The sequence below is a fragment of the Saccostrea echinata genome, unplaced genomic scaffold (genome assembly GCF_033153115.1).
Source record: "Saccostrea echinata isolate AGI-Se365-2 ecotype Australia unplaced genomic scaffold, CSIRO_AGI_Sech_v1 ptg000022l, whole genome shotgun sequence".
Taxonomy (NCBI): domain Eukaryota; kingdom Metazoa; phylum Mollusca; class Bivalvia; order Ostreida; family Ostreidae; genus Saccostrea; species Saccostrea echinata.
The window spans coordinates 11,503,514-11,528,924 of NW_026889771.1; the positions used below are offsets into that span (position 1 = coordinate 11,503,514).

The 25,411-nt window shown below is 34.0% G+C and overlaps 2 protein-coding genes across 2 annotated transcripts; one reads left to right on the forward strand and one right to left on the reverse strand.

The window, feature by feature from the left end:
* Positions 1-2,226: 2,226 nt before the first annotated feature.
* LOC133190915 (transmembrane protein 11, mitochondrial-like) lies at positions 2,227-4,088 on the reverse strand. Its single transcript, XM_061326599.1, has 2 exons — positions 4,039-4,088; positions 2,227-2,813 (listed from the first exon to the last, which is right to left on the reverse strand). Exons 1-2 carry the CDS (start codon positions 4,062-4,064, stop codon positions 2,300-2,302), a joined length of 540 nt encoding a protein of 179 aa, XP_061182583.1. The 5' UTR covers positions 4,065-4,088; the 3' UTR covers positions 2,227-2,299.
* An 8,613-nt stretch (positions 4,089-12,701) lies between these two features.
* LOC133190408 (F-box/LRR-repeat protein 16-like) lies at positions 12,702-19,288 on the forward strand. Its single transcript, XM_061326027.1, has 3 exons — positions 12,702-14,427; positions 17,411-17,559; positions 18,727-19,288. Exons 1-3 carry the CDS (start codon positions 13,325-13,327, stop codon positions 18,873-18,875), a joined length of 1,401 nt encoding a protein of 466 aa, XP_061182011.1. The 5' UTR covers positions 12,702-13,324; the 3' UTR covers positions 18,876-19,288.
* Positions 19,289-25,411: the final 6,123 nt, after the last annotated feature.

Sequence of the window (25,411 nt, forward strand, 5' to 3'; positions counted from 1 at the left end):
GACATTGTTAGAAGCAAACTGATCATTTCTGAACAAATTATCTTTGCGAGGTTGATCAAAGTTAACCTGAGTGTATAAACACTGTTTTTGAAATGTAGCAAATGACAAGACAGTAGCAAGCATTCTAGTCTTCCTATGATACCAGTATATGAACCATGAACTTGTCCTCCTAGTCTTTTTTTTTTTTTTTTGAAACAGATTCCTGAGATTATTATGCCCATACATTGATACTTTGGACTGTCATCAATGGTGCATTATAAATTGAATGAGGTTCAAATTTTTATACAAACATTTTAATTCTGAAATATTATAATGATCATAAAACAAGACATGTATTGTTGTCATAAAATTGTGAAAAATTAAAATATAAATGTTAATTATGAAAATAACTACAAGAAGTTTTGGTTTATTGCAAAGGTCCATTTCCCATTTTCCCTTTGCAAAGTTCCCATTTTGCTTTAGTCCTTTTTTTTTTTTCCAGAAATACTTGGCTAAAGCAAAATGGTATGTTACAGAGGTAAACAAAAGCCTGTGTGGCACAGTGTGCTTCCTTCAACTTTAGAATCATCTATACGGCAAGAAAGAAAAGTAGTGATGGCTTTGTTGTACATTGTGTTCAGGGGACAGAGAGCCAACAGACCATCATTTACCATAGCTATGCTGGGAAGGGCAAAGATGTGACATATGCTGAAAGGTAGACTGGCTGAGAACAGTTCTTATAGGTCGTGTGAGGAAGGCACCATTTAGTAACTACAAATAAAAATTAAAAACAAATCCATACCATTATTTTAATGACAATTTGTTTCTAATGAAGTAATTTACTTAATAGAAACAGTCAACCAGTCTCTTGACCATGATTATGAATAATAATTATAAAGATGTTAAGAGAAGTAACTCATAAATAAAGAACGGTGCCAGTATGTCTGTGTCTTGTTTCTATATATACATTTTCCGCCAAAATATCTAGATGCCATAGGTAAAGAGGCAACAATAATATATAATACATAAATGATATGAATTAATTCTCCTATGGTGAAAAATTATGTAGGTCCCTTTTATCAACATTATGCATAGGAAATGCATCGAGAATTGTAAAACCATTGATTTGACGAAATCTAAAAAAGAAGGTCGGCATGGTGTGTTAAACTAAGCAGAATGTAACCATTAAACCTATACTTGAAAAATTCTATACAATATCCAGGAACCCTGCCAATGTCCTTAAAGTCTTTTAGTTTAAAAGTTAACATAGTCAAACTCCAAGGTCAAGGTCATGATCGAGGTAAAAATATTAATAGCCAAAGAAAGGTCTTGTAAGAAGGAATACAAGTGAAATAAGAAAGCCTTAGCACCAACCATAAAAAAATACAGGTCATTTACTACATCATTTGACAGCAAAGTGATCATTTCTTAACAAATTATCTTTGTGAGGTTGATCAAAGTTAAACTGAGTGTATAAACACTGTTTTTGAAATGTAGCAAATGACAAAAGACTGTAGCACGCATTCTAATATTCCTATGATATATGAACCATGAACTTGTTCTCCTTTTTGGAAAAAGATTCCTGAGATTATTATGACCATACATTTGTAATGGTTTGGGCTGTGAATATCAGCCTGGGTAGCTCAGTTGGTAGAGCACCTGACTAGTGATGCAGGGGTCCCGGGTTCCATTCCTGGTCCATCCATACATTTTCTCCTTTCCTGTTACAGATTTGGTGCCATTGACCACCCCTGGTTTGCAGGTGGAAGTCCTGCCAGCGGCAAATAAGAACTTGGGTTGTGTCTTCGAGGGCGAAGACAATTTAAGGAGGGAGGAATGTAATGGTTTGGACAGTGGATATTGGCCTGGGTAGCTCAGTCGGTAGAGCACCTGACTAGTGATGCAGGGGTCCCGGGTTCGATTCCTGGTCCATCCATACATTTTCTCCTTTCCCGTTACAGATTTGGTGCCATTGACCACCCCTGGACTTGCAGGTGAAAGTCCTGCCAGCAGCAAATAAGAACTTGGGTTGTGTCTTTGAGGTCAAAGACAATTTAATGAGGGAGAAATGTAATGGTCTGGGCTGTGGATATCGGCCTAGGTAGCTCAGTCAGTAGAGCATATGACTAGTGATGCAGGGGTCCCGGGTTCGATTCCTGGTCCATCCATACATTTTCTCCTTTCTTGTTACAGATTGACACTTTTGACTGTTCATCAATCATGATGCATTATATAAATTGAATGAGGTTCAAATTTTTATACATGTAACATTTTAATTCTGAAATATTATAATGATCATAAAACAAGACATGTGTTGTTGTCATAAATAGTACATTTTATAAACTTTGTACGCACTGAGAAATACAGCTGAGAGGGACACAATGTTCTGTAGGTATTTTCTTCGAGCATCATCCCTTCTAACAAGTACCACTACTGATGTTGACGATAATTCATGTAATGGTAGGTCTTGAATTCTCCTCTTGTTTTTCTCAATCTGATATTTACAACAAGGATCACTGGCCCAAGACAATGCATAGATTCCTGCTGTCAGAAAGCTGACTCCAGCCAAGGTATATGAAATCATATCTTTGTTACAATACCCTGTGATCAAAGAAATGACACCACTAACAACACTTGATTTGTGAAGAAAATTTCCCATTTTAATCCATCTTGCAGTGTCTTTTCCAAGTGTGAATGGTTCAATTATTATGTGTGCCACCTGTCTTTCAAAGGCTACCTCCAACTCTGTTTCTACTTTTTCTTGTTCATCAGGGTTGTCAGGGTCTGTTGTGTCATAAATAATTACAAAATCTGGGAATGATTCATTTGAGTTCCTGCAATAAGAAAATGTCCACTTTATAACAAAATAATGAGAAATTCATCTACTTTTGAAATAAAGAATTTCCATTTTTTGTTACTGTCAATAACTGCTTAATTGGTAAATAGAGATACAGTATCTAATATACTATTAGGGCTTTATCAATATATCGATACGTAACGATATTTAAGAATGTATCGTATCGAAAAATAACTTCCAATACGTATCGGACAGGCAGATTTTCTTATATAACTCTGTGAAAAAGTTTGGAATTTCAATCACCAAAGGTTATATTTTCACTGTTGTGAATTAAAATTGATCAATAATGATACTCATTAAAGAGATGGCACATCTAAGATAAATATTACAAAATACATAGGCAATTTTATTTTAACATGGATTTCACAGTCGTTAAAAGTTTGAATTTCAAGTGTAATTTGTAATGACAATGAAACAAGAACTTCAAAATGAGTTATAAAACAATTAGTTTTTATAAAATTCATGCCTTAAATGATTAATGAAACTTTTGATAGACTTGTTAAAGAATCCAATATATCGGATATCGCATTATAAAATATTGTATTGTATCGTATCGAATTTTTTTGTTCAATACACAGCCCTATATGTACTATAACTAATATAGCACAGAAGATGTATTTTTATAAAATTTACCAATTAATAGTGCCAATGGCTAATTATATGATCTATAGTTTGCTTTTTAAGGAACAAATAGTAAATTTTAGTCTTCAATATTTTTTTACAATAATATGATTATAAGTCTTATATAATATAAGATTTTTTTGTGTCCTACTACAGCATAGATACTTGTAAGGAATGGGAATTTTTCTGTCTTAGTCGTAAGATTTTTTTGTGAAAAGGGTCACTGATGATGATCTATAAGATGGTCCACTTGACTCGACGTTTGCAGAACCTGACAATACGATCATTAGATCAACAACATTGATTAAGCAAGCATAGGGGCTTGCTCCAGGTATGTAAAAAAAAATGTTTATTAAAGAAAACTATACACCAGCTAGACCCACTGTGTTCAGTAGTTGATATATGATTTTTTAAAAATATTTTCTTTTTTAAACCCAAACTGGCAAAAGGGAACAAGCAAGAAAATATGGATGAATGTACAGAGAATCGGGATCTTTTTGTTACTAAATTAGCACTTAAAATCATTTATAATTAATTATACAGTCCTTTATACCTTAATCAAAATTAAAAAGAATTTTTACCGGCGTAAATTTGAAATGAGAGTCATTTTCCTGCTTCTTCTTTTACGAAAGAGTTGCAATCAAGGGAGCGAACTTGTCTTCGCATAAAAATCCAAGTACCAAAAGTACTGTTAATTCAAACAATACATGTATGGGTTTGTGAGCACAAATGCGTCATTTACAGACAGTATTAAACATGACACGAATACCTTGCCAACAGGCAAGTTAAAAAACTATTACATTTCTATAAGTAAGACGTAAAGATGAGCAATATTTACCCCACCTCTTTTGATTTTTCGATGAAATCCTGGCTTACGATTTGTTGAAGTTTGTCACGTGAAGGGGGTGTATTACTTATACCTAGTCGCTTGAGAATCAATACATGGTCGATACGGAGTTATCGTTCTTTTGTAACGTTCGAACAACTCGAGTTCACGCGATTTGCCGAGTATCTGTTGACAATGTTACAGTTAACTAATGTAAGTAACGAAGATGGAACCTTTTTCTCCTTTTACTGAAATTCTTCAAAACTGTCAGTACGTTATTACAGCACGAAACACTTGCAAATCAACATTACGTCACACAACGTGACGTCATAATAGGCATTGTATGAGTGATGAAACATATATATAGTGAGAAAAACAATTTTACAAACCACAGACAATGCATAAATATTTTATCGGTGGGGTAAATTCGTTACATAGTTTTGTAGTGACAGGGTACGGGATGATACCTGGTTAGTAAATTCCATATCTGGCTCGGCTTCGCCTCGCCAGGTAAGAAATTTACTAACCAGGTATCATCCCGTACCCTGTCACTAAAAAACTATGTAACTAATAATACATGTGACAGACCATCCTCGCAAGCCAGGGGTCTTGAGTCAACACGTTGCCGTTGGACCCTTGGCATACTAGTATTTCATTCAATATTTGTGGGCTGACTGTAGCGAGGTCTTTCGGAAAAATTACAAATCTTGATTGTTTTTCTTATCTCTCAACCAATCACATTAAGCCATTCTATGATAAACAACTTGTAACACGTGCATTTGATGTGTCAACTGAATCCTTGTCTAAGTATTTACGAAAGCTTTAATTTGATTGGTGCTTCTCAATGAGAGAAGCAAGCCCACGATTATTGAAGGAAATATGCCAGGGGTCCAACGGCAATGTGTTGACTCAGGACCCCTGGCTTGCGAGGATGGTGACAGACATGGAAGGAAGATAAGAAAATATCCAAGGGCAATAACTCTGCTACTTCAGATCAATTTTCTTACATTCTAACCACATTTGTTACCAGTAAGGGATCCAGCGGAGGGGGGTGGGTAGGGTTAGGAGCCCCCCCCCCGATTTTCAGAGTTCTAAATTTAACTCCCACACCCTCTTAGGAATAAAGAATTTCATGTAAAGTTGGTAAGAATATATGTAGACAAAAGGTACTGTGAAGTGTCCCCCCTTCCCCACCAAGAAATAAGTTTTACATCTTTGATCTGGATCTCCCTGGGATTATGTAAATAAAACAACTTGAAATATATAATAAAATAGATGCTGTTATAAGACAGTAATACCCGCACTTAAGTGTTTGCTCCTAAATGTACCCTAGCTACCTTGTACCTGGGTAGTGAAGAAGCCACAAAAGTTATTCTATAATTTACATAAAATATGTATACATGTACATGTATCAAATTGAGCATAAAATGCACAGGTGAGGATATGACCATTGGCCTCTTATGTTAGTATTTCTATAATAAATTCATTACCAGTCTGAAAATAGATTTAAACGAAGTAAATTCTGATTTTGAAAAGGAGTTTCAGAAGATATTTTTCTGCGAAAAATAAAAACTTGTAAAAAAAAAAAAAAAAAAAAAAAAACAGCGCAAATTCGAACTTGACAACATCATTTTCCGACCCCATCTGGCCCCCAGGATGAAAATGTAAGAGGAGCTCTAGGAAACAGGTTTTTGTAAAATAAAAAAAAATACTCCCATTTGGCCCCCCGAGTGAAAATGAAAATTCCGAAACCTTATTGCACATATAAAAGACACCACCAATTACCTTCCAAAAGATGATTTGGCTACTGGGGAAAATGTGAAAGAAGTTCTGGAACCAGGTTTCTGCAACTCGTTTTGCGACCCCATGTGACCCCCTGGATAAAAATGAAAATCCCAAAACCTTGTTGCTCATCTACGGGACACCCACCCTCAATTATTCCTAAAGATCATTTGGCTGCTACGTAAATTGTTAGAGGAGTTCTGGGAACAAGTTTTTTTTTTTTTTTGTTTGTTTTTTTTTTAAGAAAAAACATCGATTTCGACCCCCATTCGACCTCTGGAGTGAAAATGAAAATCTTTCAAAAGATGATAATTTTCTATTGCATAAAATGTAAGAGGAGTTTTGGGAACAAGGCGTTTTTTTCTTTGAAGGAAAAAACGACATTTTTCACCCCCAAATCCCCCCCCCCCCCCAATGAAAATTGTGAAACCTTACTGTGCATTTGCAAATACCGCCAATCAACGTCCAAAAGATCATATGGCTACTGTGTAAATTATAGGAGAAGTTCTAGGAACCAGGTTTTTTCTTTCTTCTTTTTTTTTAAAGAAAAAAGGTGTTTTCGACCCCCAATTGGCTCCTAGGGTGAAAATGAAAATTTCGAAACCTTATTGCACATCTACAGGAGTCCAGCAAGTATTCCAAAAGATGATATTGCTATTGTGTAAAATGTACGAGGAGTTCTGGGAACCATTTTTTTGGTAGGAAAACCCCCCCGTCATTTTTGCCCCCGTTTGGTCCCAAGGGTTTAAAATTGAAAATCCCAAAACCTTATTGCACATCTACAGGACACTGCCTTTCATATTTTAAAAGATGAATTGGTTACTGCTTTAAATAAAAGAGAAGTTGGAGGAAGAAGAAAGTGTAATTGACGGTCAGACGGACAAGGATAACGACAATTTACCCGAACTTTCTTTACAAAATGATCGCCCGCGTGGCGCAGTAGTTAGAGCGTCTGCATTAGAGTCGCGGAGTAAGGAGTTTATCCTTACGTCGCGGGTTCGAATCCCACTGCGGGACGTGGAGACCGGTCCTTCGGATGAGACCGTATAAACCGAGGTCCCGTGTCGCAGTAGGTGTTGGCACGAAAAAGATCCCTCACTGCTCAATGGTCCTGAGTGCCGAGTATAGGTCAAAATTTGTAACCCTCCACCGGCAAGTGGTGGCGTCTCCATATATGAGTGAAAAATTCTCGAGAGGGACGTTAAACAACAAACAATCAATCAATCTTTACAAAATACGGGTATAAAAAATAAACATCGCACGGAAGACAACTATAGTTAAGCTTTTGCACTATTTCACAGAGTTTATATTCATGGCGATCGAGTAGTAAAAACATGAATGTTTTGCATAATCTAGGAATTGTATTCGGGGTTCAAACAGTTGTTCACTTCAGCGAAGGAAAAGTTACCTCTTAGACAGCTTTTAACTTTATCAGTCAACGGTATACGATATACAGCGTATATGAGGCATAAAAGTAAATTAATTTTCTTAACTATTTCTTGTTATCTTCTTGCAAGTGAAAACTGTGTGATAAAGACTGTGGCAAACCCTTTTACTATTTATTCAAAAAAGAGACGTCTCTTTAATATATATAGAGAGATATCTCTTTAACTCGGAACGAGGTAAAAGAGATATCTCTCTAAGTGAAAGAGATATCATTTTAACGTTAAGAGATATCTGTATTAGCGAAAGAGATATCTTTCAAAGAGAAAGAGATATCTCTCTAAGTGAAAGATATCTATCTAAGTGAAAGAGATATATCTGTTTTACATATATGTCTTTGTAAAGAGATTTCTCTTTTTTTAAAGAAATATCTCTATTTTTAAGAGACATCTCTTTGAAATAAGAGATATCTTCTGTAATTTGAAGAGATATCTTATTTTATCTTAGTAAAAGAGCTTGCCGTAGAAGCCACTACATATACATGTATATGTATTTTGTTTCTAGTACTTGTATTTTATTCAACAGAAATTGTTGAAACTCAACAGCTATAGCCTACATGTACATCTTATGTAAGTTTAGAATATTTATAACACTGCTTAGTTTACTTTCTACATCTTGAGTATCTATGACATTTTATCAATCTACATGTATAGTTGTTTTATATCAGAGGTTCTGACCAAATTTTTTTTTCAACCTTATACCTGAACTCCAGACCCAGGGACCGTAAAATTTACAAGTTAGATAGAGGCACCCTTGCCAGTCATAATCATGCACTAAGTTTGTCTGCTAAAAGCCTTTTATGAACAAGAGGCCCATGGGCCACAAAGCTCACCTGAGTAACTTTGGCCCTGCTGTTCTTCACCAGATTTCCTCCCTTGTAATAATTATTGTGGCCCCACCCTACCCTCGGGGGGTTATAATTTGAATAATTTAGAATATTACTACATCAGGATGCTTCCATATAAATTTCAAATTTTCTGGCCGCGTGGTTATTAAGAAGAAGATTTTTAAAGATTGTTTTTTTATATTTCAATGTAAAATGTATCCCAACCCTCCCCCTGGGGGCCATGATATAATCAAGAATCTACACTACCCCAGGAAACTTCCACATAATTTTAACTTTTCTGGCCCAGTGGTACATGAGAAGATTTTTAAATATTTTCCCTATACATTTCAATGTAAAACTTAGATTCCCTATTGTAGCCCCACCCTACCCGAGGGGGGGGGGGCATGATTTAAATAATTTAGAATCTACACTACCTCAGGAGACATCCACATAAGTTTTAGGTTTTCTGGCTCAGTGTTTCTTGAAAAGAAGATTTTTAAATATTTTACCTATATATTTCCATGTAAAATTTTGATTCCCTATTGTGGCCCCATCCAAGCCCTGGGGGCCATGATTTGAACTATACATTACCTCAGGAAGCTTTCACCTAAGTTTCAGCTTTTCTGGCCCAGTGGTTCTTGAGAACAAGATTTTTAATGAACCAACCCTATTTTTGTCTTTTTTTATCATCTCCCCTTGGAAGGGGGCTTGGCCCTCAGTTTTAACAATTTAAACTCCCCTTCACCCAAGGGTGGTTTGTACGAACTTTGTTTAAAATTGGCCCAGTTGTTCTTGAGAAGAAATTGAAAATGTGAAAAGTTTACAGAAGGACGAGTGACAATGAGTGATAACGAAAGCTCACTTGAGCTTTCAGCTCAGGTGAGCTAAAACGCTATTTTTGGTAAAGTGCTAAATGCTCTTCCTTACCATGAATTCAGTTTTACTTCAAGGTCTGATGTGTAGAATAAGATAATTTTTTTAATATTTGAGTATTTTTAGAAAATGTTACCCCACCCCTAAGGTCCCAGGGACCAAGCACTTGTTTTGGTAATAATTTTTTTAACCCATATAGCATAATAATTATTATACTATGGGTTAAAAAATTTATTACCGAAACAAGTGCCTGTGTCCCAGAGGTATAATGATAACAAAAATCACAATTTTTGTTTAACTTGTCCCTATAAACCTTCACGAAAAAATTAGATTGACCAAATAATATTTAAGAAAAAGTTAAAAATATTCAATTGTTAACAACATGAACGATGCAAGACCAATCGTGACTCAGGTGGCCTTAAAGGGGCATAAGGAAATTACGTCAAAAGTTTCTAACTTACATGTAAGTCCACATTTTTTACTTTATTACTTTACATGGTAATGTATAAACAATGTAAAGAAAAAAAACTGTGTCGGCACGTATTGTCGTCGGTGATACATGTATTACCAAACCCCGAGCCCATTATATCATCTGCGCCAAATGCCTTTTGTAGAAATTTCACTGCAGTAAAATTAATTGTGAGTTAGATGGCCACAAAGTATTTTACTTCAGTAAGGAAGTAAATGATTTTTACTAGATTAAAAATAATTTTAGTAAAAATAATTGTGAGTAGCAATAGCCAGTTTTATTTTTACTGCAGTAAAGGAATTGTGAGTAGCATGTCCAACCATACCCAGCAAGTACCTGGTAACCCCATAAAATCATGACTGGGTTGTCTTTCATTGGCAGTTTGTGTAAATCCTTTTATTCCCATTGCAAGTGCATGTTTTGAAATATTCTAAATATGTAAACCCACATCAACCTTTCCCCACAGAAAATTTTCCCCATCTTGGAAAGTTTTCTGTATAGGATAGAATGGTTAGGAACTGTATATTTCTCTGCAGTCGGTTTATGTATATAATTAAACGTTATATATTACATACTCGTTCTCAGCTTGATTTGAAGGTAAGGGGGTTCATTTTACATGTGTCAAACAAAGCTTTCACTCCATTCAAGAAAAAGATTGCTACTGTTACATGTTCGTTACATATTTTCATGTATGAATACATAATTATACATCATGCATACAAATGTGTAAATAGTAATTAAGCGGACTATTAAATTTTTTACTGCTTTTTACATATTAATTTATTTTTTGGATCTATAATTAGCAATTTTACAGTATATCATCAGCATGACTTTTTTTTTTTTTACATACCTTTGAGGATTTAATGAAAACGTATATGCTTGTATTGTTATAAAACCACAGTTGTTTATAACCCCAAAACTAGTTGGCAAAATATATCGGTTTTTGTTTTTAAAAAATTGAGAAAGTGATATATTAAGGTGCTCCGTTCCTCGGGTTCTGAAAATCTACAGTGTTAAGTAATTGAAAATACTCACAAGTGTTACTGAATTCACAAAGTAATGTGAATACATGTATACCCATGTTATTTCATCCAATTTAAGTTCATCATTATAGTTAATCTTATTATATAGGGGAAATTCTCAAATCTCGAAGAAAAGATTTTCAGGAAACGTGAATAAAAGCACCAATTTTGCAATTTTTAATTGACGGCTGATCAACAAGAATAATTAAGGATTTAAAAAAAAAGTATCCAGGCATTCGAAAAAAACTGTTTTATGCAGCATTTCAGTTCTTCATCAACTGTTACATAGTGTAAAAAGTTTGTGTTATCATTGCAGGATATCACAGATCACTTCCGCGATTTTATTTCATGTTAATAAACATTGGTATTTAATTAAGGCAGGACTGATGGAAATTCGATTTCTCTAAAATGAAAAAAAAATTAATGGGGTAAAAATGTCTTCTTTAAACTAGATCACATCTAAGACTTCAAGAAATCTTGAAACATATTAAGATGCATGAAAGGAAAGGTTTTGCACAAAAAGTAAAATTTCATGCTTCATTTTGAGACTTATTCAATTAAATAATAATTTTAAGAGTTATTTTTCCTGGCTGAGGAGAGGATATCCTTAAGGTTTGGTGCCAGCCAATTACATGATTTTTTTCGCAATTTTTTTTTTCACATGGAGTTCCGAAAATACCCTCACTTTTTTGCTTAGTTGAGTGGACTTATGACATTGTGTTAGTGAACGGTATTCTATACTAAAATCAAGATCAGGAAACAGGATTAAAACTTTTTATTTATTAAATTTGTTTATTGTATAAACACAAGCATGATACAGTTACTATCAGCATGACGGTTGAAAGAAAATAAACGAATAAATAAGCAAGTGAAATATATTCATTAAGCAAAAATTTCCATCCTAAACACATGGTCATACCTCATTACCATTTTTTAATCGAAATATGTTCTCCGACAGTATGTACCATCTGCTCAGAGTATTAATAAAAACTTCTTAATCATAATATATATGATTATTATATATACCTGGTGCTTTAATTAAGAATCTGTGGCTGATAAGAGGGCTGTGATATACACATAGTAATACAGCATCTGGAACCTTATGTAATAGTTTATATGCCTTTCCGCAAGAGCTTTCGTGTTTCGCGTAATATCCCCTTGGTATAATCAGATGTGAATTTTGTTAATGCGTATAATTACAGCAAGAGTGCAACTGGGAGTTATATAAAAAGAAAACGCTTTTTCATTCAGACTAGATGTGTTGCTTTTATGTGATGGTTGGGTAACAGGGTTACGAAAAGGGGTCAAGAAGAGCGGTTAGTAAAGTAATCAAGAGGATTCTAAAATTAAAAAGGAAATTGGATACAAGAAAGCAATGCTTTCTTTTTTTAATTAAGTAAAAGTAAAACATATGTGTAAAGACTGCAATGTATCTGACATTGAAAAAACAGATTGTAATATATTTATATTAACGAATATATTTTAAAATGAAGATTAGCATTACACAGACTGCGTTTAACATGTTGAAATGAAAAATATTTTGATTAACTTAATTTAAGAAATTATCTTTTGCTACTGATTAAATTGAAATTGATCTTACCTCAAATAAATAACCCCCTTTTCCCCTTTGAAAATGATTGTTTTAGGAGCATAAATTAACATTTGCTTCAACACGGAGCTAGTGATATTCATGCAATTAATGTATTGAAATATAATATATTCTCCAGTTCATTATGCATGTACATAATTAGAATAATTACAAAAGGCATAAGATGTGGCATGTTTATCCCCTAGAATATACATATTATACTGCTTAATGCATAATTCATGTATAATGGCTAAAACGTATTGGATTCGGTTTCTTTTGCTCCTCAAAATCGATATATTGTTCTGACTAATCAAGTGTGAGAAGCGCGTTTTCCCATGTTTCTGCTCAGCCCGATTGAGGCTGTTTGTTTTTGACATATTTCGCTATCATTGCGTAGAAATCTGATGACAGAGTAGTGGGTGTTATTCCGAGAGAAAAATTAGAATATTCATCAGCAATCATACATCCAAGCAATTGAGTACTTATTCCATAAATTTACACTCGGTGTGGCCGAATGCTGCTTACATAAAGAGGAAATGGATTATAGAAGGAAACGTACTCTGCGAGTGGCATTTGAAGACAATGTGATTCAAACTTTGAACAGTTGAATGCTTGTGCTCTCACGACAAAGGAGATGAATTGATGAATTCGTATCGATTGGCATATTTTACATCCATGGCACAAGAATTTCAGTCGCTCATGACGGTGATACGGTGTCTCCAGTCAAAACATTCGAAATAATACCAATTGAATTTTACTCTAGCGTGTATCAGCTTGAAAACTTGAATCAATAAATTTCAGGGATGTTAAGAATGGGATGCAATTGCTACTTTGTGTGTTTTGAAATGTTCCTTTAAAATCTTGATAAAAGCATGTTTTCAAAGACGGTATTAACTGAGATACTGCGACTTGAATTACGATTAGAAAGGAACTCTCCAGATAATTAGTGTACTAATTTTATGTGTGTTCTATATTAGCCAAATGTCGGATTCTTAAAGAAAGCTTTAAATAATTATATCGGAATTCATTTAATGGAATATGTCGACAATAAAAAGGGCCTACATGGAAATATCAAACGGAATTCGTGGTTTGCGATTCAGGAGCGACCAGCAATCACAACAGACCAGCAACCAAAGTCCCCAGGGTGCCCGAGAGGGCCAATTGACCCAGAGGTTTAATGTGAACGGCAGCGGGGCCATGAATGTGCGAATCGTACGGTCCCCCAAGCCGCTTATCGCAAGAAAAATTCGGAGCTTATTCAGCAAGAGCCAGCCGGACACTATCTTGGAACTATTCACAGACGAGCGTTTTCTGGCGAAGTTCTTTAGCTATTTTTCTCCCGAAGAACGAGGGACGTTGTGTCAGGTATGCAGACTGTGGAAAAACGTGTTGTATCATCCCAAATTCTGGGTAGATGTAACCCCCATTATTGTTTGCCGTGAGCTTAGCCAGAAGGATGACCAGAGAAGCAAGTTTTATGAGAGTCTTCAACAAAGGGGATTTGACACCGTGTGTCTCTTTGGCGCCACTGACAACGATGTTTCAGATTTTGTTGCTCATTTTCAAACGTACAAGAAACAAATAAAAGCCATAAGTTTACGCTGTTCAAATGTGACTGATACGGGTATAGAGATTTTATTTAAGAAACTGCCTTGTTTGTACAAAGTTGAACTTTCAGGTTGTAACGAAATCACAGAGACTGGTTTATGGTCATGCTTGAACCCTAAAATTGTGTCTTTGACAATAAGTGATTGCATCAATGTTGCAGACGATACAGTGGGGGCCATTGCACAGCTACTTCCGTCTCTTTTTGAACTAAATCTGCAGGCCTATCACGTGACTGATGCCTCTTTGGCCTTCTTTAGCGCCAAACAGGGATATATTTTGTCAATTTTAAGACTACATTCCTGCTGGGAGATCACGAATCATGGCATTGTCAATATTGTACATTCCTTGCCCAACCTGACTGTGCTGAGCATGTCGGGTTGTAGCAAAATAACTGACGATGGAGTCGAACTCATCGCTGAAAATCTCAGAAAACTCCGATCCCTAGACCTCTCATGGTGTCCACGTATCACTGATGCTTCGTTAGAGTACATTGCTTGTGATCTGAGCCAACTGGAAGAACTCATTCTTGACAGGTATACATTCTAAATCATTCAAAGATTGAATACCTGCACCTGTAAATATATATGTTGAAGGGTGTTACTCCTCAAGTACTTGCATCTCTTGACATCTACAAAAATAAAGTACTTCTGACCCAATTTATTTACTTTTTGCAAGGACCTTAGGTATCTTCATATAAATGTGGGATAAAACTTAAAATCAGACTTATTTTCTATTGTATATTTATTAGACAATTAGATTAGTAAGATTTTTGAAATTTAAAATTTAAAAACACGAAAAAAGAAACCTTAATTCTTAGAAATACTATAAAACAGCAGTCAATTTAAACTTTGTATCTATTGTCAATAATGATAATTAAAAGTAAGATTGAAAATAGACACGTTTTCATCCGAAAAAAAAACCTAACGGTAAAAATTCCATTATCAGTGCAGTGTTTTAAAGACGAACCCAAATTTCTGTGGAATTAAGCATATGCATAAAACATTGGTTTATACAATTTTTTAAGGCTTCTGATTTATCTAAAATAATTCACAGGAAGTGTGTTTCTCAGAACAAAATTTATGGGAGAATCCTTAGTTTATAATCGGAAGTGCAAACAAAAATAACTTGTCAATACGTCAAATAAATGTCAGAAAATCAATAAGCTACAGATAATCATATTTTTCATCTGTTCAGCGCTTCTTAAAATATATTTATTGACTCTAAATCAAATATTTATTAGAGGATGGTGCTGAAATCGATTAGATTTTGTTTTATTATTAAAATCCCTATAACTAAATGAAGATGAAAGAGGAAATTCATCGACTAAAATACAACTTCTGCTGGTAAAAAGGCAAGATCAATACCATATATGATATTTTATGTTTGCAAATCATGCGTTATTGATGTTCGTCTGACCAAAAATAGACAGATGTCGGTTTTATCAATGAGAGGTCCCTTTCCCTCTAATCAAAGTGTTTCGACCTCGTTATGTATTGACTATTGGGTATGACTCATGGCTAGCTTTAAACTTGGCCTCAACTTTAATAATGAACCTTATCGATTTTTTTTCTTCGTACTTAAGAGCAAGAAATATAAAATCTCGAAAAAATGTGGAAAAATTTTTTTTTAAGTGTTGAAATGAAAAAGAGATAAAGTACCTCTGGTTTATTCCACAAATCTCTTATCTGAATAGTGCATACGCCGGAGTTGAGATGCAATGACCCCATTCAAAGAAAACAGGTGATACCGAGATGTTACACAAACTATGTATATTTTCAACCGTATGTAAACGATGAATATAGGTACAGGGTTCTTAAAATACCCACAGAAGGTGTAAATATGATAACACAGGTATGACAAGCTTCTAGCAGGGGTGCGTACAGGCATAAACAAACTGGAATGCATGCTTATGGATACAAGTGAGTGAGAGACGTTCAAAATATGCATAAAAATTATTTTCTTTAGTCTAAGCGTTGGCGAGCTATCATGTCTCGTTTTTTTTGATAGGAATTAGGAAGTAAAAAAAAGAGCACTTTTCCTCCACAGCAAAATGCAGAAAATAAAGTGTTTTGGGGCATTTTTGTCATGGTTAATTATAACAAGTTCAACGTTTGACGCACATGAAAAACTAAAAGCTGAAAAAAAACGTAAAGTTAAGCAATCCTACTGAGAGGATGGAAATGCATGTATATGCTCAGTCAAAGAAATATATTTAAATTGCCCTGTTTAAATGAAGTAGTTATTTGACTTTAAAACAGCTTTTTAACAAGAGACAAATAGAAAAAAGGAATCTTATATCATTACGACAAAAGACAAATATTTCCTTAAAATACCAGAGGCAAATGCAACACATATGTTTGTAAGTTTTACAGTTTCTGGAATGATCGACAGGGATTTGATTTCATTCTAATTTATGATAGGAGAAAAAATAAATAATCAGCACTTGAAATATAAAATCTGAACATGAATCAGGTGGAACTAAAAGATATTTGGTGCTTTCGCGATGAATCAAGCAAATATAAATAACATGAAAAAACTAGAAGAATAACTGAATGAAGACGCTTTTGTATACATGCACTGCGCAGATCAATCGATGGTATCTATCTGTTAATTCTATGTGAAATGAAAAAATACTGCTTCGATTTTTTTAAGCCTAAAAAATTCAGTGATGGTTTCATTCGACTTTTAGGAGAATCCCTTGTTTTGATCAGATACGGTAGTAATAGGCTCGAGGTAGCAAGTTGCTTGAGTATGATAGTGTGCAATTCAATTAAGATCCCGAACTTTTGAATTTGGTACTGTATGAATTATAAATGAAGTAACGAGTTTTAATTTACATCAACCTGTATGTTTTTTTTAAATTCCGGAGAAATTTAGTGTACACATGTAGTGTGTACTATGATCCCTTTATCGCCAGTTCGATAGCTCCTGTATTTTACAAATAACTATTTATAAAATTTAGCCATGCAAATTAAATATTCATGAATCATAATTATTTAGATTAAAAAAGAAGCATATTTTTAGGGATATTAAAAGTATACCCCAACAGAAACCAGGGGGTTGTGCCCCCCTCCCCGAATAATTTTGCCTATATATAGTATACTATAGAAAACATCGCTTCTTTATACTTGTGCCTCCTCAATAATAATGTCTGATGACCTTCTTTGCTTGGTAGTGCCCTCCCCCAACTGAAAATGTTAGGTTGTGCCCCCCTCCCCCCAAACAGAAGTTGCTTCGTATGGGCCTGCAAGTTGAATTCGAAACTGCTTAATAACAGCAATATTATACCACGTCTCAATATCTCATTCTATCTTCTAATCATTTACATAGGTATTGATTACACATGTATCTAATGAATTTAATATACCGATCTTTGCCCTTAGAAACATCACCATTTTTTCAATCGTCTGTTTTGTCAGACCACGGATGTCAAGTTACTTCCCTTTTTTGACAGTATGGTGTTTTGATGTAAAATGTGTTTCTGAAAATAACAATTTAATTTTATTTGATTAATAGGTGCTCTCGAATTACGGATATTGGTGTCGGGTACCTGTCCACAATGACGTCATTACGTCGCTTATTCTTACGTTGGTGTACACAGATTCGAGATTTCAGCCTAAAGCACATTTATTCCATGAGAAATCTTCGCGTGCTGTCTCTTGCAGGTAAATAAGAATCATTAACACATCTTACGTTGGTGGGAAAAACAACGCTTTAATCAAGATAAAGTTGCCTTACCATTCTGTTTTATCACTTGGTTATTTATCACACGTTTTAGCCATTATCCAGTGGAAATCAGTCATTAAAATATTTTTAATATACTCTTTTGACCCAGAAAGTTCCTTTTCTTCAAGACAACTATCATATTAAACAGTTAAATGAGGGTATAATATATTTTACTTGATTAACACTTAGAATCTGAAGTAAAGTGAATGTACATGAAAATGTATTTCGAGAACACACCTAATTTACATTATAGTCTCATGGCGCACCTTTTGTCTGTTATTTTGAAATGTGAAAATGGTCTGACACAAAGTTCATGCACATGTAGTTTAACGAACTGTGTATAATCTATTAAGTAAGCGACAATTTTAAGAAATAAAATTTTTAGAGACTTAAGAAATGACTCTTGTATTGAATTGAATTTTTGATATTGCATTGTGTTACAAAACATTCAAATTGAATAACGCGTCTTAGCATTTGTTTTCTCGACTCATGAAATGCAAATTTTGAAAGAAAGAAACTACCGTGGAGTGTATACATTCCAAATTATAACACTTGCTCATCTTTTCGTAAAGAAAACAACCACGGTAATGTACCCCCTACTGATCCTCAGGCATGTATCGTATACCTTAACAAATCTGTTACGTATTATATTATAAACTATAGATTACATAGTTCCGACATACCGTGCATATTACTGTCTGACTCCTAGCACTCGAAAGCCTAGGAAATGATATCACCATTACAGTCCCACATACCGGGTAACGTGAGCCATTTTGCAAAAAAGCTTAAATTGCTGTGGAAGAAAGTCGGAATTATTAATATTGCTTGTGACAATAACACTTAGGTGTTGCAATGGATCCACACGTGTTCGAAATTCCACAATCTAAACAATCATTCTAAAACAGTTCCTTGTTTAGTTATAAAGTGTCTAATACGCGTTTAAATAAAATACAATCATGTACGACTGATGTCTTCAGTGTTGTAATTAAAGCACAAGTTTCTTTAATTTGTTAAACAATATCTAGTTCTATATTTTATTCCGAGATGAAAAAAAAAGTTTCATTCTCAGTACATGCATGTAATATATTGCATTTTTTTCTATTAAGGATGTACTCTGGTGTCTGGACAAGGATTGTGTGGGTTGACACAGTTACATAACTTAGATGAATTAGAGTTGACCAACTGTCCAAGTGCATCTCGAGAAGTTTGCCTTTACCTTCGAGAAAACATGACACACTGTCTTGTGGTGGACTAAGTGATATCCCTTGCTCCCGAAAATCACATCGTTGCAGGTTTAAAACGCCGATGGGTAAACTGCTCCAGGATACTCACTCACCTAGCTTGAATTTAATGGAATTGTGAATGATGAAGACCCATAAAAACGTCTCAAAGGGTCACCTGACTATCATCTTCAGAAATCACGTGATCACAGTATGGGTTTCCGGATTACAGATTCTGAGATTACATATCTTTGTTTTTCCTCTTTTGTAACTAAAACATCGACAACACTGTTTTTTTATGCTAAAATTCCGTATTTGAATTTTTAAACTTTCTTATTTCATATTTATTTTAAGAATATTTCCAGTTTAATTCAGCTTTATTCCCTTTTGACAGACCAATTTGTACAGAATGCTTGTTATCACTGAAAATAAATGATGAAAAAAAAATTTTGAATGTTGTTTCTCTGCGGGGGAAGATGATAATTTGTTTAGAGATAAGGGGGATCGTTCACGTTCTTTACTAGTTCACACCGTGCGGTATGCCGACCCTACTGAGAGGAATCACTGGTGTGACCCTCTAACACTTTATTGTTATTTATATTATCACAAGTATATCGCGCCTTCAGAAAACAGATGAATTCTTGGATTGATAATCGCAAGAGATAGAAAGAAATATTTACAAAAAATGAATCACGGTGTTTTGATTAAAGGCACTTCTGTAAAGTCTGTTCTGCGGAAAGATGGTGAATGTTTGACTGTAAATGATTTACCAATTACAATTTTTAATCGCGATTGTATATCCTCTATGTAGATACTGTGGTAACATAACAAGGATATTCTTGGTTTTTCTTGTAGGATGTGAAGAAGAGATGTCGTAAAATTTGTAAATGTCAAAAACTGTTTTGTCACTTTAAGGTTCATTGACCTCTGATAAGAGAGATAACTCTCACTGGGATAAGTTTTGCCTGGCAAGTTATGCTGAAATTATGTTCATTTAAATCATATATTAGATTTCTTTTGGAAAATTATTAGCATTAAAGCAAAATTTTTCATGAGTGATGAGGGTGTGATGAACCTTAAAATATCTATATTGGAAGAGACCCCCCAAAAAAGCCAAACAAATCAAACCATGCATTTATCTTTATGATTTAGGCCATTCCAAGTTTTTTCTATGTTTAGCGTCCGCGTGCGCCTTGGTTTTTGACACCCCATGACAGAAAACAAAAACAGAATCAGGAGCCAATTTTTTTTTTATTTTGGTCAATTTTTTAAATTTCTGCCGATCTCTCTAAATTATTTGTATATAATATGACATAATTGGAAATTTTATGTATGTAATACCTCGATTTTGCTGAAGAAAATAAGTTTCTACATGAAAAATAGATTAATGAAATCAAATCCATTGAATTACGTCATTTTTATGACTATAAAGTCTGTGTTTTATTTTTTGGCTTGTGTGTTTTTTGCGAATAGGTAGCTAGGTTTTTGAAAGATGGGTGGAAGCTAAACAGAGAAAAAACTTGGAATGGCCTTATTTAGAGAAAGTGAATGATGAAGCCAGGTTAAATGGTATAGTTTTGTTGCAGAACGGTGTTTTTGTTTTTTGTTTTTGTGTGTTTGTGTCTTTTTTTTTTTTTTTAAATATAAAATTTGTTTTCTATTTTGTATGCGTGAATTTTAGCTATTCAAAGACGGCCAAAAAATTCTCGGACAAACAAAAGTGAATTCGAATAAACTTCTTTGAAACTCTGAATCTTGCGTACTGCATGCGTCAAATTGGTTAGTACTTATTACACTTACAAAAGGCCTGTATTTGACATATTTCTTAACAGATCACCACCAGCCTACGCATAAGTAAAATGTTCAAGGGGAATAAACAATCTATCCGACAATTGCATTATAACAACCATTGTCCCTGAAGAAGGAAACAAACCAAGTGCTCCGGGGTGTAATTTCCTTTTCAGATACTGCCTTAATTCATATGCTGGAGAATGGGCGTCCAAGGATAATAGAGATCAATTTCCATTCATTGATATTGATAGCACTTTTCGTGTTTGTATTTATCTATTTAACTTCATCAGAATGAGTGCGTTGTGACTTGTTTCATTAAACTGATCACAATTTATAGTTTGGGCATGCCTGACACCTAGAAGATACCGTATTTTTTTTTAAAGCAAGTTCAAAAAAATTTAGATTCTGTAGATCATCGACCATTTTGCATCCCCTTGAAATAGGGCAGTGGGTTTAGTCGGCTGCTGGAGGGGATGGTCTATCTGTGATTGTGTTAGAAAGTGCACATGGGGAAAATGATTTTTTTGTTTGTTGATTCGCTACAATAATTCTTTAATAATAACATATATAAAGTTAAGAAGAAATAGTCTAAAAATTTCTTAAACTAAGTGTTAATTGTTGTTATTATATATCAATTTTATTTTCATTTCTCCCCAGATATTTGTTTATTATGATTTTATAAAAAGGGGTTTCTAAAAATACTCCCCAACATGGGAGTGTGTAAGATATGACGCTAATCGTTAGGAGTTTCCGAATATAATTTTTTTTGTTTTGTTTTGTTTTGTTTATTTTTGTTTTTGTTGTTATTGATGTCAATTGCATATGCATATTTATAGATATGACATACAAAAATATATCGTTTATGAATATAATAAACAATACAAAAATTCTATAAAAGTGACGAGAGAGAGAGAGAGAGAGAGAGAGAGAGAGAGAGAGATGAGAGAGGAATATCTAGTTAGTTATAGAGCTGGTAAGACTATGTCCAAGAATTGCAAGATGCCTTTAAATGCCTAGGGTCATACAAGTAAAACCCAATCTTTCCATTTATTTTTAAACTCATTAACTTAATTACTTTTTTGTTGCACTATATTTCCTTGTAGATAACAATAATTTTTGTTATGATTATGCTTCAGATGTGAATAACACAGCGATAACCCCCTCCCCTTACATTTCGCATTTATTGCGAAGTCCATCAACACAGTCTTCAGTTTCACGATTATACATTCCTTTATCTCTGATTTTTCCTATCAGTGAATTAATTTATTTTGATTAACAAATTTATTGAAAATTAAAGTAGTGCCATTTTTGGTTATCCGATTAAATGTTTAGATATTTTTAAACTTTGAAATAAAAAATTTTCATATTAAAAATTCATGAGTGTTTAACTTGGACTTTCTTTTTTCTTGCGGAAATAACTTCAAAAATGTTAAATAAAAAATGCGATCGATCAATTTTAACTTGTATATAAATGATGTCTTGTTTGTTTGTGAATTAGCGCACGATAGGCATGCAGCGTGAAAGACGCTGAAATATATTTACATTTGCAAATGCTTTCTTTTATATAACACTACTGAAAGCAACGCGTATCTATATCCGTATAAACACGGGTTCCTCGCGTCATAAACGTTCGACGTAATTTCTCAGTGACGTCATAAAGGGTTGACGCGCAATCAGAGGATCAAACACGTGGCGTTGAGTTTGAAAAAATAAAACATTTCACGAGTTAAAGATTATAATCAGGCTAATATATAATATGAATAAGTCACAAATGTAAATATAAGTAATAAGGTATCATTTTAAAACATCTATCGGAATATAAATACGGGTTGGTACGGTACAGTATTGAAATATCGTTTACTGTAAACTTTTTTGAATCGCGTGCGCTATATTTCCTCGAGTTTGGCTCCTTCTTATAATCGCGAATATTTCTCGCCGCGAATCAGTTTCCTAATAGTGTATTAATATATATAGAACCTTTCGGTTAATAATCGTCTTGGATGAATTTTAAACCGTAATAAAATGTTATCAATAATAGAAGGTGTACAGTATTTTCAAATATATTACCAGTAATATTCAGTAGTTCTTTTTGGGCATGGTTAATAGATAATCATTAATTCTTTCTATGTGTTTCAGTAGTCAAGCTTCTGTTTTTCGAGTTATCAACAGTCAGTTTAAAACATCACATATCTGATCATTACAAAATTTCAAACAAGTCGAGACTAGAACAAAAAATTAAAAAGGCTTCTTGAAAAACCCACATGACGAATTGGAGGTAAAAAATACCCCTATAATCCTTATTGAGCAATCTAATAAGAGCCAAAGACTAAAAAAATCGATAGATGTAATAAACACTTCTCCGAATTGAGAATGGTTACTATTTTTTCTTGCAATTAATAGTGCTAAAAGATAACATTTTGTTAAAGATATTATGACCAGCAATGTTCTTTAAGCGTAGAGAGATTCTTAAAACATATTTACCATGCCGAGCGAAGAAAATCAGCAATGATTAGAGAACACTTTTAATCATATACCATTGAAGATGGCGTTTCTCAATTTCTGTTGAATACAACTTAAATCTGGAGAAAAGGTCCTTCCTATTGTGAGGTATGGATTTTATAGCTCGTTACATAAAATAGGGGTATACATGTATGCACGAAAACCTTAAATTTAGCGTACCATCGAAATATTTTTTCAACGCAAAAATAAAGTTCTTGTGAATAATAATGGGGAATTAATTTCTTACTTTTCGTAGATATATGAAAACTGTATCTCGCAAATAAATATCTCTCACTGTCTCGCCAAACTAAGTGATTACGGGTTATAATGAGATTCCCTTTCTCCCTGTGTCATTTTTTTTTTCATTATTTCATGTGCACAAGTTCTTCTAGTCTGTTAATCAAAATATATTAAACCAACGCACTTTACAAACCATAAAGTACGATAGACATTTCTTTTCCCAAGGTTATAAAATATTAGTGATGATGAAGAAAAAGGTATCATTTTACATCACCTACTGAGTATTCGATTACGAGCTATTCATCAGACTTTTATTTATATTTTATACCAATGGGTGTTCGCTACTGGGTTTACAACTTTACCTTTAGGGTTAAACAAATAACAATAGATATTTGCTCTCTATCATTTTCACCTTCATTTTATTGAATTATACAAAAGTATTTTTTCCTGCGCAGTAATGTAAAGTTTTAAAAATAGTTAATTTTAACTTACTCACCAGCAAGACAAAAAACCGACATGGATTACTTGTCTTTGTATTTTCACAGTGAAATATTTAGGGAGTTCATCCTTCTTTGTCTATTTCACTCAATGTAAAAGTTCAGAGAATAAAAAAAAATGGTGCCGGATATATGTCCTTTTGCCCCCTTTAAAAAAAATGATATGAAGTGCTGTGGTATCTTTCCCAGCCAGGGGTGTTCGGTCCGATCTATTCGCCGACCTAAAACTCTTGGCTATCGAGGAATGATCATGCTGTTGCTGGGGTCAACTAAGGTGATTTATTTGTGAAATATGAAGATAACGAGAAGTAATCAAGCTTAAAAGTCCACTGAAACAATACAAATTTGGAGCAGAACAAACATGGGCCTCCAAAAACATCAGAGGTGGGATCAGGTGCCATGAAGGAGTAAGCCCCCCCTGTCGACCGGCCACACCCTTGTGCTCCTTGTCATGGTCGGGCAAGCGGGAAAAATCCGTAGACAACAATGACTTAAAAAATTGTATGAAAAATGTCAGTCAACATTTAATGATAGATTGTATTTGCTGACAAGGTCATTAGAATTTACGATATTCTTGTTTCATCAACTTATTTGTCAATAGTTTGACTCGTTTTACAAAAATTGTTCGTAATTAGAGCATGCTCTTGCATATGGAATCAACTAGGAGATAAAACCTCCATATGCAGGTGGTAAGGGTATATTGCTACATAAATAAGGGAAGTTGACGATAGAAAAGTTTAAGTCATCACGTTTATCATAAAGTTTTGTTGTTAGGTTACCATTAACATCTTTTTCTAGTAAAATACCCAAATATGAAACGGATGTGTCATACTCTGTGGTATCTTTTATTTCGAGTTCAAAGGGATATATCGAATTAACGTAGGAATGAAGATGAATATTGTTATTTGATAAAACTTCGTCAATATGTCTAAGTGTTGAAGTGAAGGCCACAGCAAGAGACTTCTTCTTTTGACGTAGAAGTTTTTGAATAAATTCTGCTTCATATGAATACACGTTGTTAGAAAACTTGACATGTCCTTTTATTTCGTCTCGTTTCATAAGGGTACTTTTAAAGAAATCTTTGAAAACCCCTCTTTAGAATTATTGAATATGTTTACAGAGATGTATTTACAAATCAACATTTCCCGTAAAGTGGAAAATACAGTAGTTTCAGCAGAGGTGCTTGTTTTTTTTTTGTTTTTTTTTATAAAATGTGGATATTTAAATAAAAAAAAATGTCATCTTCAGTATTTAAACTTTTTTGGCTCTAATTAAAAACGAATAACACTTACACAGTAAAAAATTATATGAGGTATCAAACATTCTCATCCTCCGGAGATTTATCTTCGCTAACCAAGGGTTTTCTGTCACTCTGCTTCCCATAAACAGAGCTGACCGAAAACCCTTGGCTAGCGAAGATGCCAGAGATTAAAGTTTTTTTTTTAATTTGTTGTTTTTTTTTGTCTTTCTGAAAATCATCAAGAGATATTGGATATCGACCTACTCTGCAAAAAGCGCACCTTAAAAGCTTCAAACAATCATAA

Excerpts from the sequence above, each read along its gene's own strand:
- LOC133190915 (XM_061326599.1), bottom strand. The coding sequence starts at position 4,064 with ATGACTCTCATTTCAAATTTACGCCG. Across the intron at positions 2,814-4,038 it reads CTCATTTCAAATTTACGCCG|GAACTCAAATGAATCATTCC; the intron begins GTAAAAATTCTT and ends TTCTTATTGCAG.
- LOC133190408 (XM_061326027.1), top strand. The coding sequence starts at position 13,325 with ATGTCGACAATAAAAAGGGCCTACATGGAAATATCAAACGGAATTCGT. Across the intron at positions 14,428-17,410 it reads GAAGAACTCATTCTTGACAG|GTGCTCTCGAATTACGGATA; the intron begins GTATACATTCTA and ends TTTGATTAATAG. Across the intron at positions 17,560-18,726 it reads TCGCGTGCTGTCTCTTGCAG|GATGTACTCTGGTGTCTGGA; the intron begins GTAAATAAGAAT and ends TTTTCTATTAAG.